The sequence below is a fragment of the Vicia villosa genome, linkage group LG1, assembly GCF_029867415.1.
Source record: "Vicia villosa cultivar HV-30 ecotype Madison, WI linkage group LG1, Vvil1.0, whole genome shotgun sequence".
NCBI lineage: Eukaryota > Viridiplantae > Streptophyta > Magnoliopsida > Fabales > Fabaceae > Vicia > Vicia villosa.
The window spans coordinates 15,765,871-15,783,007 of record NC_081180.1 but is presented as its reverse complement, the minus strand read 5'-3'; the positions used below and the strand labels follow the sequence as shown (position 1 = coordinate 15,783,007).

The 17,137-nt window shown below is 35.0% G+C and overlaps 1 protein-coding gene across 2 annotated transcripts; it reads left to right on the top strand.

Moving 5' to 3' along the window:
• Positions 1-7,161: 7,161 nt before the first annotated feature.
• On the top strand, positions 7,162-13,830 carry LOC131629544 (U-box domain-containing protein 34). Of its 2 annotated transcripts, none has more exons than XM_058900336.1 (9): positions 7,162-7,451; positions 9,877-9,998; positions 10,273-10,388; positions 10,526-10,653; positions 10,824-11,116; positions 11,218-11,316; positions 11,995-12,423; positions 12,522-13,271; positions 13,467-13,830. In XM_058900336.1, the coding sequence occupies exons 1-9, from the start codon at positions 7,289-7,291 to the stop codon at positions 13,659-13,661; spliced, it is 2,295 nt and encodes a 764-aa protein (XP_058756319.1). In that variant the 5' UTR covers positions 7,162-7,288; the 3' UTR covers positions 13,662-13,830. The 2 variants fall into 2 exon arrangements, with proteins under 2 accessions (XP_058756319.1, XP_058756312.1); XM_058900329.1 differs by having other exon boundaries at positions 7,163-7,451; positions 10,821-11,116.
• The last annotated feature ends 3,307 nt before the right edge of the window (positions 13,831-17,137 follow it).

Genomic DNA, 17,137 nt, shown 5'->3' with positions numbered 1-17,137 from the left:
CTATGTTGAGAAAGTGCAAAGGACACGGTTTTTCAGACGTTGACCAAATCCATATGTTCCGTAACGGTCTCACAGCTACAAACAAGACACTTTTGGACGCCACAGCTGGTGGTTCTCTCATGTCCAAAACACCTGAAGAAGCTACTCAGATAATAGAGCGAATGGCTCTAAATGATCGTCAAGGCAATCATGATCGAACAGTAAGAGATAAGAAACCCGGAATGTTAGAGTTGAACAACAGTGATGCTCTACTTGCTCAGAACAAATTGCTAACTTCACAAGTGGAACTTTTGACACAACAAATGTCTAAATTACCACAACAGATCAAGGAGCTGAACTGGGTATCTAATTCATATCAAGTTGCTAAGTGCGAATTGTGCAAGGGAGATCATCAAACAGGATTCTGTCCACCAGTGCAAGAAGAAGAAGTGAATTACATGAACAATAACCAAGGACAAAGGCAGAATCAATATCAGAACCAGCCATACCAACAAGGTTATCCACCAAGATATAACAATCAAGGGTACCAACAAAGGCCACCGAATCAAGGGTATCAACAACAAGCATTCCAACCATACACTCAACCACCACAACAACAGCAAGGAGGACAATCCAAGTTAGAGGAGACAGTGAATCAGTTCATTCAAACATCAGTAATAAATCAGAAGAATCAGGAAGCGGCAATTAAAAACCTGCAAACTCAAGTGGGGCAAATAACACATCAACTTACTCTACAGGCACAAGGAGCCTTACCAAACTCAACCGAAAAAAAACCGCAAGACCAGGAGAAAATTAATGCTGTTACAACAAGGAGTCAAAGGGGTTCAGAATCGGAAAAAGAGAAAGAAGAGATAGGTGACCCTATGGCGATGGAGGTAGATCTGGAAATAAGAGAGGACCTAAAAGAGCCAGAAGTTGGAATACTACCAATGAAACCAGTTGAAGAAAAAAATAAGAAAGATGTTGAACAGGTGATTAAACCATCCCTCCCTTTGCGAGTAACAAAGAAGGATTCAAAAGAGAAAGACGTTCGGAAATTTACGTCCTTGTTCAAAAAGTTAGAAGTGAATTTACCTTTCTTTGAAGCACTGGAACACGTACCTGTGTATAAGAAATTTATGAAGGAGGTATCGGCGAAAAAAAGATCACTAGAGGGAGAACCAAAAATGGCAATCGAAAAATGTAGTATAGTCGCTGCAGCAAGAAAAATCCCAATTAAGAGAAGAGACCCTGGGGCGGTGGCGATACCATGCACTATCAAGAATATATCATTTAAAAAGGTACTTCTCGATTCTGGCTCTAGTGTGAGTCTAATGCCGTTATCCATTTTCAAAAGGCTTGAATTAGACAAGATTAGTGAAAGTAAGTCGCAATTACGGTTCACCGATCACACTATTAAGAAATCTTATGGAGTAGCGGAAGATGTACTAGTAGAAGTTGATAAGTTTGTTTTCCCTGTTGACTTCCACATCATGGACATTCCGGAAGATGAAGAAACTCCGATCCTTCTTGGGAGACCCTTTTTGTCGACAGGACGCTGTAATCTTGACATTGAAAAGGGGACGCTAACGCTAAAATCATTTGATGAAGAAGTAACCTTGAAGATGCTGGGAGTCAAGAAACACAGGTCAGGGGTAAATGAGAAAAATTCAACTGGTATACCGGAAGGTGCACAAGAAAACAAAAATCTCAAAAACCTCCAAGAAAAAGTCTCTAACATATCTTCTCCAATGAAACCAAATTATGATGATGTCAAAAGTCAAAAGAGGGCTAAGGAGAGTGATAAGAATGGGGAAGATAAAGTGAAGAGAAAAGCTATCCATGCTTTTTATCTTCATGAGTTTGTGGGTATGGAAGTACAAAGTAGCGAGTGTTGGAAAAGGAAATACCCTCCATAAAACAAGGGGTAATGGACCGTCGAGCCATGCGACGTTAAACGAAGCACTTTGTGGGAGGTAACCCACACTTCTAATGTTTTATTTTTGTCTATTTTTATTTCAGGAAATAATAAGGGAACCTTTCTGGTTAAAGCTAGGAAGAGGCAAGTAATATTGTAATACCCTCTATGAGTCAACCCTCTCGGGCTTGTTACGAAACATTGAGGTCAATGTTTAGTTTAAGTTTGGGGGTGGATTTACTCTTTGCATTTTTTATGTTCAATTTTATGTTTTTATGTCTGTTATGTACTCCCAGTTAGAGTAAGTAGTCCCGTAACAAAGCGAGAACCTCAAGCGAAGTATCAACAATGAAGCAACATGTATGAAAAGTGGTAGGAAGTGAATGTTCAAAAATTTTTCACTTTCACTTTCTTTTTCAATAAGTAACAAAGCAGGTATGAATTTTTGAACTCAAACTCTTAATGTGTGCAATGAAACTTAAGGTGTTAGTAAATACTGTCAGAAGTTCTTTATGGTACATTGTTTGTTGGATCGGCTTAGCCTTAACCATTGTGAGGAAAGCTTTCCATTGTTTACTATATGTAGGAGACCATCAATTATTTTGACGTGTTGGTATCATGCTAAACCGTTTGTTGCATCGTTTGTGGAAATCTGTGAAAGTGATTGAGGCACTTGTTTGAATCTGAGAGTTCTTTTAGCCTATTCCAATGAAAAAACTTATTTGCTTCTGTGAGAGTGTGATCCTTTGCTAACCATTCTTTGAGCCTGAGGTCAAGGTAAGTATCATAATATGCACCAAGGAAATACCTGGTGAGTTTGATCTCAATAAAAAGTTTTGTTTTGGACCATCAACCATAAAATTTGGTGATGTGTTTTCTCTTTGACCTTTTTAGAAAGTAGGGGAGCATTCATATAATCTGAATACAGGTTGATCTCCAAGTTGGGGAGAGTCACATTCAAAAGAAGAGTAAGTACTTATGGTAATCGGTGAAAGATAAAAGAAGTCGTAGCTTGAGAAAAAAGAGAAGTAACAACGTTAGAATATAACGGTTGCTGAAAAAAAAAAGTGAAAAAGAAAAACCAAGCTACGAATGAAAAAAGATGGACAGGTAAAGGAAGTAGAGTTTTAGAGAAAAAGAAATAAGTTATGAATTGGATGCTTCCCTAGATTAGGAACAACCCTTGATTATCTTCTTTTCTTTGAATCTAAACCACATTACAACCATAGAAAGACCTTCTGATTCTCAGATTCCACAAGACTTGATGCGAGCAATTTGGTGAACGTATGATATGGATCTTTGTTGATTTAATTGTTTGGATGAGTGTTTAACCCCTCTTTTATTCATCATACTTTTTGATGAGAGTGATTAGTGCTGATTCAATTACAATTGTGTAGTGTTTTGAACTTCTGGAGGTAATTTGCTTTCAACGTTTGTTTCATGTGTATATTCTGAGTTTGCAGGTAGAAGAGGAGTATTTGACTTAGTTACTGGATTGAACCACTTGAGAAAAACTTTTTGAAAAACTTGTTGCTTGATTGTCGGTAAACTTTGCTGGAGGTAAGTAATTTTGTTTAGGGACAAACAAAACTCTAAGTTGGGGAGAGTTTGTTAGGAGTAAATTAATGGTAAATTCATGTGTTAATATAAGTGATTTCTTCTCTAAACCAATGCAAAAATGTGATGAATCCATAGGTTTTTATTAAGAATTGAACTGAATAAGTTTAGTTCGTGCGTAAAGCAAATCGAATCACTTGTGGGTGTTATTGTTGCAGGTTTTGAGCTGAATAAGAACTTAAGAAGAACATGAGGAGGAAAGAAAGCTGGAAGTCTCAAAGGCTGAAGAAAAAGATGGAAAGTACAAAGGGCGCGCCGCGAGAGTTCCTAGGCGCGCCGCGAAAATACTTCTGTTTGAGGGGCGCGCCGCGCCAGCCCGTTGCCGCGCCGCGGCCTCGGCGTTAAAAGCCCAAAAGTTCTGTTTTAAAGCCCTAGTTTTCCAAGTGGTGAGAGATACTTTGGTGGGAGCGAAATTAGGAGAGCTATCTGATTCTGAAGCTGAGAACAACAATTGAAGGTGGATTCTTTACCAATCGAAGACATTCTATTGATGAAGATGAATTCCTCCATTGATTCTTGTATGTTCTTCATGTCTATGGAGAGCTAAATCCCTCTTGTTGAGTCTAAGGTAGTAGTTAACCTATGAATATACATTACCATTGATTAATTCCTGTGAACAATTGTTTGAATTTATTATCAATAAGAAACCTTGCTTTTAATTTACATCATTGTTGAATCTTTGATCGAAAGAAAGGATTTAACTTTTGCCCTAGGTTACTATATTGATTCAATTGCAATTTGCAGAGATGGAATTGTAATTGGGTTTTCATAATTATCGTTCTTAATTACTATTATCGTTATTGTGATTTGGAGAGATCGAATCTCATACCGGTAAAAGTTATCTAATTTGATTTGCAGACATGGAATCTTATTTGAGGATAAGTGAAGATAATGATTCAAAGGATTGTTCTATTGAGAATTAATTGATAATTGTATAGGATTAGGTTGATGAACCCTAAAGACTCAACATCTTTCTTTAATTGTTAACACAAAGTCCTTTACTTGCTTTTATTTTATTATTTGCTTTTGATATTATTATTAGTATAAAACAAACCAAACCAAATTTCTTAACTCAAAATAAACAACTATAGAACGGCAGTGATATTAACCAATCCCTGTGGATACGATATATTACCGAAAATATTTACCCACAAATACTTTCAACATGTTGTTGCAGAAATGGACATCATAGATCTTGATTAGGAATTATATCTGTTAGTTTCTAGATTTCAGACATGGATTTAGAGCTAATAACCGTAATGGGTATCGATTTTAATGCCTCTGTATTGTTTGTGTCAGTGGAGAAATCGCTGATGTGAATAGTACGGTTGAGCTTTCGTCGGTGTTGCAAAAATGGACACTGATGTGGCGACTCAAATGATGCTTGGTGATTTTGATGCGTATTGCGAGTGTCGAACGATAGATTTTCAGATTTAAGTATTCGACGGGTTAGGTAGAAATACGATTATAGACTGAATTCTCTTAAGCTACAATAGATTGTTTAATTGCTTTTGTTTACTTTTCCCGCATTTTACCTACCGCACCCAATCATGAAACTTAGAACGCGAGATAGTCGAACGACAGTTTTTCTCTACCAATCTCTGTGGACTACGATACGATATAACCTATATCACCCGGTAATAAATAATACCTATTACTTTTGTTGTTTGCCGTTTTACCGCTTCAACACCCTCCCACTATGGTCCTCTCCAAGTGAACTTAGAACCAGCAACAGTCATATCAATCAAGTAACACTCATTAATTCAGTTGTCAAATCGTAAATCTAACCATGTTGACTCCTTGCGCCCCCTTTTTCTCCTCAGGCCCCAAAATTCATTGAAATCCCTTAGCATCATTCTAGGTGTTCATATGTTAACAAGTAACAATTTTTTTTTATCTCCAAACCATGTTTTTCTTATCTTCCTCTCTCTAAGATTAACATACGTCATAGTTAATTATCAGTTTTGAGAGTCACCATTTTTAACATTAACATGTAGAAAATATTGATTTTCATGAACCGAAGTAATATGTAAGTCGTATTTGCTCCACGTTACCCAAATACCTCCAAAGAACCCACGAGCCTTGATCCAATTTTTGCAAAATTCAAGTCTCTTGGTCGTATTATTGGCCTTAACACTACTACATTTAATCTCTTGAAGAAAAACCACATCCATATCAAATTGCCTATAATAAGTTTTAAGTGCTCTACCGAAATTTCTTTCTTGAGAACCCATGCAATTGAAATATAAAATAATCATTTAAGACAATAAAATTAAAAGAGAAAAATATTATAATTATGTTAAAGAATTTGCACGTGGTCAACAGTCGCCATTATTAACCTTCACTGCACACAGACTGATGACATATATATATATATATATATATATATATATATATATATATATATATATATATATATATATATATATATATATATATATATATATATATATATATTCTCTTTAATTTGACATTTTTGATAAGCCAAATTTCGGTGTCCAATGAGAGCTAACGAGGTAGTGACCGAAGATCTTCCAAGACCTATCTAAGATGATTTTTATTTATTCGTAGATAAGTAGATTGATTAAAATTAAAGAACAACTTCTACCCGTCACAAAAAGTTGGACAGTATATCTTCAATCAATCACAGATCCTATTTAATTTTAACATCTTTAGTTAATTTAAAAAAATACAATTATTTATTGTTTTCAAGACATTTTACACTGAAGATAACTTTACTCAATTTTTTAAGTTGGTTAGATAAGAATTCACCACCGCATAAAATCTCTTATCATTGTTCATAATCTTAAATCTTCTTTGGAGTTTTCAAACTTTAGAGAGTCACTCCTTCATTGTTATATCTAATGTTTTGTCCAATAGTATAACGATGACAACCTTAACCCAAATAGCATATCTTTAAGAAAAACAGTTACATCTAAATAAACCTTAGGCATGCATTTGTTTCCATTTTCAATTTCTATGAGAACCTAATTTTTGGTCATCATGTCCTCTTTTGACATACAATAGGAACTTAGGTTGTTCCTATCACATAATGAGATATTTGGTGCGAATGGCTTGTAAGAGATATCATAAAAAAAATTGTTGGATCAAAGACAATTTTTTTCATGAAAAAATAATTTAACTTTGAATTTAATTAAAATACATTGACGATATAAAAAATTTTTACAACGTCAATACGTCAGTGAATTACCGTCGTTGGTTGATTTATTAAAAGTGTTTGACTTTAAAAAAAATATATATAATTGAATGATTGACATAAATAGTGTAAAACAGTTTATCCTAGTGCATAACAATTAAACATCTTTGACTTTTAAGTTTTATTTTTTTTCCGATTAAAAATTCAATTAAACATCTTTGAGATAAAAATATATTTGTAGAATAAATTTATTTTTATCTTTTATTTTTTTATATATCATTTGCTAGTAAACTTGTAGAATAAATTAGCTAAAACATTACATTTAAGAACTAAGTTGAAATTTAAAAAACAAATTCAAAGATAAAAATAAAAGACGCATATAAATATTTACGTATTAAAAAAACATGATGATTTCCCCAAAAAAAAAAAAAAATAGAATTGCAAACACTGTGAACATAACAGAAAACAGTAAAATCTCAAAGTTAGAAATAGTAGCATATTCAGGATGAGTCAAAAGGAAGTAACTCACCCAACCACCCAACCCAAGTTGAGTCACTTTGACCGAAGATTCATTCATAACAAACTCCCACTTTGTAATTTTCACAAACAGATAGAGCATGTCGTCACCGAGATCGGTTGCAGTTGCCGTCAGCGGTGGCTCCGGCGCCGCCAAGGGTAGCCGACGAGCTTTGCTGTGGGCGATGAAGAATGTAGTGCCTCAAGCAGATAGGCTTATCTTAGTTCACGTAATCCCTAGAATCACTTCGATTCTATCCCCAGGTATCTCAATCTCATCTCCCTCACCTTACTCCGATCCATTCAATGTTTTTGAGATCAATTTTAGAGTAGCATAGTTATTAGTTTTAACTAATTTGTAACTAATTATAACCAATTTGTAATTACTTTTAACAAACTTCAACCATATCTAAGAAGTCTCTAATTATGTGCTTAATGTATAACTGGATATTTTGGGAGTTTACTGAGATACTGAAAACACTCATCTATGTGCTTGATGGATTACTGAATTCTTTGAAAGCTTGATTGCAGAGCTAGTATCTCATTGAGTAATAGTTGATTTGCCTTGAGTTTGAAAACTTAATACTGCCTCACAATGATATGCACAACAAGATGTACTAGCAATAAATCCTGCCTCTGTTGTAGACAGGTTAATTGCTGGTTGCTTATTTGATCCTGAGCTCATTCAGCTTGGATTCATTTACATTGAATATTTAAAAAAAATATTCTCAACTAAATTTTAATTGTAGGATTACGAGATAGAACGCAAACAGACAATAAATTGCGCGCGCCGCTACCCTTTTTTGGATGGTGAAAACAATTATATTAAGAACTACATTTAGTGACCTAAGAGACACAACATTGTTGTGCATGAGCCTTTTGGCTCTATGTAAAAGGTCAACTGCATCTGGTGCTAAGAAATCAAAAGTGTCAAAAGCAAATGGTACGAAAGCATGTTGATTGTCGGAATGGTTCTTCTCATATTTGACCACTTTACTTGAAGCAACTTTAAGTGTAAGCGGCTTTAAGTGTTGTCTGTCCCATAGTTAAACCTCTCGTCTTCAGTCCCACTAGTGGGGAAAATCCAATCAAGTACATCACATGCATGTTTCCCTCCTATCCAACCGTACACAATGACATGTGCTGACCTAAGTGCCGATCTCCTCTCCTGTGAATTAGTCAACAAATTCACAAGTGCCTTTTCTTCACATATACTCCATCCAGCAAAAATATAGTATCAACTACGGCATCCCTAACAACGTAATTTTTCTTTTTTAAATTAAGGAAGCTTTGAAATGTTTCTAAGAATGAATTAGGTGTGATTGAAAAGTCATATGATCGTCTACCATATTATTCTTTCATTTTTTGAAAAAATCTCAAATATATATAACATACTTAGCGCTTTAACCATCCTCTCCTTAAAAACTCTTCTTCTTTTAGATCCATTCCGCTCCTGCTTTTTTTCTCTATCAGCCAAATTCTTATGTTCCAATCTTTTCTATTGCTTCCATTTTGGAATCCATGGCTCTTCTCCAATTTCTGCTCTTATCAGCATCTTCTAAATAAATAGGATATATGGTAGTGGAGACACCAACAAAAAATGCAAGTAACTATGCTTCATTATCTTCATCTGGAAGTCCTTTTCTAGCTTCAAAATCTCATCGAAATTGTCAGTCCCCTGTTCCTCTATTCAACAAGGCAAATGCTTCTTCTTTTGTCTTATCCATATCTAAGTAAGCCATCGATAACATCACATCTTCTCTATGAAGCACGTACACCTCTAAAATTAATCGTGTTGCGGTGTCCGACACGCGTCGGTGTCTGAGACTTGTATGACACTCCTAAACTCCTGTCGGAAAACTCAATCAAATGTCTCAAATATTAAATTAAATTAGAATGTCTCATAGGTAGCGGTGTTGACGTGTTTGTGTCCGTGGCTTATAGCTTGCGTGGTTGGCCTCCTTATGCTTGTTGGGCATTCCCATTTGAAATGTCTTAACCTTTGACATTTATAGCACTCCACTGTGGCTATTCTGGCTACCTCTTCCTCTAAAGCTCCAAAGCCTCAACCCTTTCCTCCAAAATGATATCCCTGAGTGATTTTCAAGGCTTGTTCTTCTTCGACATGAAAACTCTTGCGCTCAAGAATATGTAGGTTTCCTTGCATTTTTCTATGTTTATGGTGTTGATTGTACACAAGAACCATTAGTCATACTTCAATTACTACTAAAATACAGAAAAATTATGTTTCTAATTTGAGTCGGGCTCGGGATGGAACTCCAATACCAGATGTTATGTTGACTGAAAAAAAAGGAAAGTAGGAGAAATTTCTCTACTTCATTCAAGAACTGACTTTGGCTATTCTACAGTCTTACATAACAAAGTGCAACAATAAGTGAAACTTCAACATATTCAGCACTATAAAATCTTGGAAAGATATGAAAACTACCATATAGCCCCTACACTTAGGAGCCTACTAAGCTAAGTACAACAGAATATACAAATAAACCTAACATTGAGGGGCAATGAACCTTGAGAATTGACTGGGCAGGAGACTGATATTAAGCAATAACATGGGTGTAAATACAAGTACCCTTTTAGTGCAAGTGTTTTGTTAGTCTTTTATGATTGGAAACTGATTTTGGTGACTGAAATGCATTGCTGCTGTTTTTGGATTTCAAATTCACAGCTGGAGAGTATATTCCCATTTCGGAAGCAGACACCCATGCCTTTGCTGCCTATGTGCAGGATGTGAAACAGAAGTCTGAAGAAATCTTTGTTTCATTCAAAAAACTATGTGAATCAAACACGGTGTGTTTCTTTCTACAATGTTCAGATACATGTATAAGTAATTGGTATGCTAAGCAAAATGCGTGACTTTGAAAAAATCACGGTCTCTTTTCTTTGATAAATGATAATGTCTTTTGTTTTTATTTTTTGTTTTCACCTATAATCATAACAATGTTATGTCATCTTCTTTTCACATCGTTTATCTTTTTAAAAAAAAATTATATTGAAAACAGTATAAGAGTCCTTTTGATGTAAAAGGTGTTAAGGAAATAAGATTAATCTGAAAATTTTGTAGATAGAAACCTTTTTGCTAGAAGATGACAATCCGGCAAATGCACTTCTTAGCTTTATCTCGGAGTCTGGGGTACAAATATTAGTGCTAGGTTCCGACGACTCAAATTTTATTACAAGGTATGTGTTTCTAAATATTCAAAGCATTAAAGCAAGCATTATCGGTTTTGAAGTTTTTTGTTATTATTCCGTGCCAGAAATTATATATGTCTATGAGCTTTTATGTAATAAATTGGCTTGATTTTCACTTCCCGCAGGAAGCTAAAAGGACCTGGCATACCGAATACCATTCTAAGATGTGCTCCTGACAACTGTGATGTATATGTTGTAGATAGAGATAGAATTGTATCAAAGTTAGCTGATTCTTCATCTTCACGTTCTCGTGGTATGATTGAATTTCTTGTCTTATAAGATATTAGTTCTTGCATCACCTTACGGTGTGGCCATCTTATTTATGGATTAGATAATCCTTTTTATCGAACTAGGGTTTTAAATAAAATCTTTGTGGAATAATTTATCAAATTTGTGATTTTCATATGTTTCATCCAATAGAAGAAGGCCAAAGGTACATCGTGTCAACTCAATTAAATAAATCAGACAATGGTGCTGGCATTAGTGGACAAGTGTCTGGAATCAGTGCATCCTCTGCAGAACTTAAACTTCTAAAAAATTTCAGATTTCTATCAATATCAGAGCGCAGTTACATTGGTCTGCAAACCTCTAGTCGTAGGAATTCATTTGAAAATTCTACCATAAGTGAAGAAGCAAATCCAGATAACTATGGAGACTTTGTTGATACTATCAGTCTCCACTCATTTGATTCCATTGCTTCTGCACATCGTGAGCCGGTAACTTTCTTTTGCTTGGTTAGACCTTAATTACTTGCGGCCACAGTGCTATGTTTTGGGACCAACATGGAATGGCTTTCATACGGTATGTGCATATGCAGTTAGTCATGGAAGAAGTAGAACAGTTGCAGCTGGAGTTGCAGAATACTATTGCCATGTACAAACAAGTTTGTGAAGAACTGGCCCATGCTCAAAGTAAGGTGAGAATTTTGATAATATTTGGTTTATCTTTTGTTTGTACAAAGAAATACATACAAAAAGTATCACTACCAAAAATTTGTTAAAAGATATGAAAATGTTTTTCCCCAAAAACATATAATCTTGCTTATTAATATTCCGTGTTTAAATTTTGAATAGCTAAAGCTTGATTCACAGCATTGTCATCAAAATTTCGTAAATAAATAAATAAAAACAAAAATGGAAAGTAAATCGATACTGTGTATTCAAACATAAAGTATGTGTCCTCTTTGAGTTCAATATAATTTTCCATCCAAATGTAGTTCATTGGAAAACACCTATTAATTTAATAGATATATCATTTGTTTAAGAAATAATAGAAACCGACTTTGATCTTTTCTTTTATTCGGAAAAAAAGATATGTTTAAGTCAAATGACTTGTATGTTGGAACATAGAATAGAATAAGCCCTTCCGCTGGAGGAGAGAAGTGGCAATTGATTCCTAGGAACAATAAGATTTAATCCAAAATATCGATAGATTCTTGTAGAGTTAGAACCAAAAAGGTATTAAAAAGAAAAAAATATCCACTGGTTCGAATTTAATTTCTATTAAACCTTCTTATTAAATGAGAATAATATGATTTATCGCTCGGCGTTCCAAAAAATTTGTACTCTTTTTACATGCATGCCTTCATTTTCAGGCCCTTTTACTTTCTTCCGAGTCTCTTGAAGAAGCTAAAATTGTAAATGCTTCCTTAAAAAGAGAGGAAACTTTGAGAAAGATTGCCGCTGAAGAGAAAGCAAAGTATTTAAAAGTCATGAAGGAACTCCAGGAGTCAAAAAGTATGTTCGCCAAAGAGTCATATGAAAGGCAAATGGCTGAACTTAATGTCCTTAGAGAATCCATAGAAAAACAGAGAATTGTCGATACATTGCTCTCAAATGACAGGAGATACAGAAAATATACCATGGATGAAATCAAGATCGCTACAAACAACTTGTCTGAGGACTTGGTAATTGGTGAAGGAGGATATGGGAAAGTTTACAAGTGCAATCTTGATCACACACCAGTTGCTGTAAAGGTTCTGCATCAGGAAACAGTCAACAAGAAAGCGGAGTTTCTGAAAGAGGTTTTTCTTGAGCTTTGGTTTTTTTCCCTTCCTTTTGACATTGTTTATATGAGAGTGAGTTTTTAAGCCTTCCTTCTGTTGTCTCTGATTTATTGCAGGTAGAGGTTCTTAGTCAACTACACCATCCAAATATGGTTTTATTACTTGGAGCCTGTCCTGAGAATGGTTGCCTTGTTTACGAATACCTGGAAAATGGAAGCCTAGAAGACTATATTCTCAACAGAAATGGAAAACCACCACTTCCTTGGTTTTCTCGATTTCGTATAGTTTTTGAAATGGCCTGTGGTCTATCGTTCTTGCATAATTCAAAGCCAGAGCCTATTGTTCATCGAGATATAAAACCCGGAAATATCTTGTTAGACAGAAATTACGTTAGCAAAATTTCAGATGTTGGACTTGCTAAACTCATTTCAGACGCTGTTCCTGACAATATCACAGAGTACAGAGAGTCAGTGCTTGCCGGTACTCTTCATTACATGGACCCAGAGTATCAAAGAACTGGCACTGTTCGACCGAAATCAGATACATATGCTTTTGGAGTAATAATTCTTCAGTTGATAACTGCTCGACATGCACGTGGACTTATTACGACTATTGAAAATGCAATTACAAATGGATCCTTTCGTGATATTTTAGATAAATCAGCTGGAGACTGGCCACTGAATGAGACAATTGAATTGACTGAAATTGGCCTTAAATGCACTGCCCTTAGATGCAGAGATAGACCAGAACTTGATACTGAAATTCTTCCACTACTCAAAAGACTTTCTGATATGGCAAATGCTAGTGTCAAGATAGGAAGAAAGAGTGTATCCACTCCAAGCCAGTATTATTGTCCAATCCTTCAGGTATAAACCGGCATTTATCTTTTTCTTCAGTAGGAATTGAACTCAGTATTCCAATTGCGCTAGACCTTGTTGATATCTCCACTTATCTGATGAACATATGGTTAATTGTTATTGTGTTTTCATATTTTTGTGATGCTTATATCTTTTTATTAAGATGTATTTTTTTCATTCTTATTTGGCCGGTGAGTACCGCAGGAAATCATGGATGAGCCGTATATTGCCGCGGATGGTTTCACTTATGAGTACAGAGCAATCAAGGCATGGCTGAGCAAACACAATGTATCACCAGTAACAAAGCATAAACTCCAGCATTCTGTGTTGACTCCAAATCATACTTTACGTTCTGCAATTCAAGAGTGGAAGTCAGAAGTGGCATTACTTGATCAATAATAGCATGCTGTGAATTCTCTACCTTCATCTCAACCTTTTTTCACTTGCAGTATGAAAACTGCCAGAATTTGGACTGTACAAAAGGATTGTAAATAATTTTGTAATTCTTTTAAAGATTAAATATGTTTTTGGTCTCTACAAAATTGAGATTTTCTAAATTTACTTTCTATTTAAATTTTAATAAATATTTAGTCCTTCATATTTCTACCGTTTGCTAGTCCCACTCCTCTTTAACCAAAAAAAAAAAAAAACCATTGATTGATGTGGTGGGGAAATCTTAAATCACAAATCCAGAATCATATGAATAAAGAACTAAGACAAAATTTGCAAACAAATAGAAGAACATAACCTAAGTTAACAAAGAGAATGTTACCAAATAACTAACGCATTTGACAAACTAGAACAAAAACAAAAGCTATTAAGAGAAATCGTCCATATGAACAAAAACAGACATCATTAACATTGAAACGAAGTTGTGGAATAAAACAAAATTCAACATGAATTGGATGAATTGGAGTCAATAGAAAACCAAACAGGTGAGAAGATGCAATAAAGAGTGTATGAAGAGTAAATGGGTCTAAAGAATTAAAAAAGAAAAATTAGTGTCTTTGATCCGCTAAGGTGAAAATTCTTAAATATTTTTAAAATTTGAATTTTAAACTCCGGACACTTAAAAATAAATAAAAAATAGGTTAAATAGAAGAAGATCGGAAGGTCAAATTTTTTTTTAAGAGATTAGATTTCGGACTGTCTCTCACCACACCACACCAATTTCTCATAGACAAACCAATTTAACACTTAATTAATTCGGATTCGAATCTAGTAATTGTTACGCATTTCAATCCTGTGTGCTTGATTAATAAGTTTGCACCAGACATTTTCATCTTCCTTCTTCATTTCACAAACTCAAACCTCCACTCCACTTTATTCAATCGATGTTTCTCGATTTTAAGCTTTTCTCACAATTTGGTAAAATTTTCATTTCATTCTTTTTTTTATTTGAGATGAATGCATTGACTTACTTTATTTTGAGAATGATATATATAACACAATTCAATTATAATTTGCCTAGATTAGATTCCGCACAATGTTCACAATTTGCATCACAAGCATTGTCTCATTTTGTGATATAATCCAAGTTGTAGTCCAACCCCAATTTAGTTAGGGTTGGGGTTTATTATGTTAGTTACTTAATATATAAGTCATTTAGTTGTATATAAATACATATTGTAATTCAGTTTTTACTGTCACCTTCAATAATAACAATCCTTATTCTTCATTCTCTCTTTCTCTCCTCACTAAAAGTGTCTCACACACTAACAAATGGTAACCATGGTCAGTTCTACTGAGTTACAATGCCTGAAAATAGTTGTCGACCACAAGAATAGTTGGTTGTGGCATTTGAGGTTTGACCATTTGAACTTTAGGTCTCTCAATCAACTTGTCACAAAAGATATGGTAATAGGTATACCAAGTCTTGTGATGCCCGAAAAACTCTGTGAAGGTTGCTTAGTAGGGAAATAATCCAAAAAGTCTTTCGTTTTGACTATGCCGATGATATCCTCCTGCATACTCAAAGTTGTACATTCAGATGTATGTGACTCGTTCGAGGAGCATACCATTTGTGAAAACATGTATTTTGTTTCGCTTTTCAGTGAGTATAGTTGAAATTTTGGATCTATGTGATCAGCGAAATAACGAAGTATTTGAAATCTTTAAGAGATTCAAGACGCTTATCGAAAAATAAAGTGAAAAGAAGATCAAGGTTCTGCGAACAGATGGGGGTGGTGAATACACATCCAAGATGCTTGAAGAATTATGTGCATAATATGGTATTGATCATGAGTTAACGGCTCTTTATACTCTTAAACATAATGAAATACCTTAAAGAAGAAACGAGACTATATTGGATATGACTGGATGCATACTGAAGCTGAAGAATTTACCAAAATTCTTATGGGGTGAAACAGTCACCACTGTTGTCTATATATTGAACAGGTGTCCTACAAAGAAACTAAAGAACAAGGTTCCTGAAGAAGTTTGGAGTGGCAAACGATCATCAATGAGTCATCTGAAGGTGTTTGGCTCTATTTGTTACAAGCATGTTTCTGATGTAAGAAGAAGGAAGCTCGATAACATGAGTGAACCTATGATTTTGGTAGGATATCATAAAACTGATTCATACAGACTATTCAATCCAATTAATGAAAATATCGTGATAAGTCAAGATATTGTGATTGATGATAATTCTGTCAGGTATTGGAATTCTGGTAATGCATTTAACAAGCCTCTGATGAGTTATGGCGTCGATGAAGAAACTGATGAAGTTGAAGTCGAAGCAGTTGCTAACATTCCCAACACACTCAAAGTCGAAGAGGGTGTTGCTAGCACAAGCCAAAGACCTCAAAAACTACAGTTCTTCCAGCAAGTCTTCAAGACTATGAAGTGGTTAATGATGATGAAGTCTCACCGGACGGAGAATGTTTATTTTTCTTTACTTGCAGGTGCTAAACCAATCAACTATAGCAATGCTTTAAAGAATAAACAGTGGAAGTCAACTAGGGTCGAAGAGTTACAAGCAATCAAAAGAAACAACACATGAGAGTTAGTCGAATTTTCAACATACACAAAAGTTGTCAAAGTGAAGTGGGTGTTCATGTTGAAACACAATGTTGATGGGTCAATAGCAAGACATAAGGAAATATTAGTAGCTCGATGATTTCTTCAGAGAGCGGGACTTGACTACTCTGAAGTATATGCACCAGCCGCAAGATTGGAGACTGTCATATTGGTGGTAGCCTTAGCATATAAGCAAGGTTGGTCGACATTTCACTTAGATGTGAAATCAGCATTTTTGAATGGTCCTTTAGATGAAGAGGTATATGTCACACAACCTCTTGGTTTTGTGATATAGGAGGAAGCAAAGAAAGTATAAAAATTTCTCAAAGCGCTCTATGGTCTAAAACAGACACCTAGGGCACGGAACAAGAAAATTGACTCATACTTAGTCGAATTGAGATTCGTCAAATGCAAGTCTGAGTATAGTTTCTATGTTAAGTTTGTGGCAGAAGATATAACAATCATCTGCTTATATGTCGATGACTTGCTGGTAACTAGAAATAGTGTGGAGAACTCATCGAAGTTCAAAGAGCTGATGTTGAGGGAATTTGAAATGTCGGATCTGTGAAATTTATCGTATTTCCTAGGCATGGACTTTCAAATTACCAAGCAAGGTATGGTGCTGCATCAAAGGAAGTACGTCAAAGAGATACTCAAAAGATTCAGGATGCATGATTCGATTCATGCATCTTCGTCTCTCAAACCAAATTTGAAAATAGAGAAGCATGGAGAGGAGGACAAAGTCGATGTAACTTTGTTCAAACAAATTGTCAAATCTCTGAGATATATGTGCAACAGTCGACCTCATATAGGTTTCTCAATTGGATTGGTGAACAGATATGTGAGTGAACCAAGGG

Coding starts and splice junctions, on each gene's coding strand:
- LOC131629544 (XM_058900329.1), top strand. CDS start 7,289: ATGTCGTCACCGAGATCGGTTGCAGTTGCCGTCAGCGGTGGCTCCGGC. Junction 11,117..11,217: donor CTTCTGCACATCGTGAGCCG/GTAACTTTCTTT, acceptor GTGCATATGCAG/TTAGTCATGGAAGAAGTAGA. Junction 11,317..11,994: donor TGGCCCATGCTCAAAGTAAG/GTGAGAATTTTG, acceptor CTTCATTTTCAG/GCCCTTTTACTTTCTTCCGA.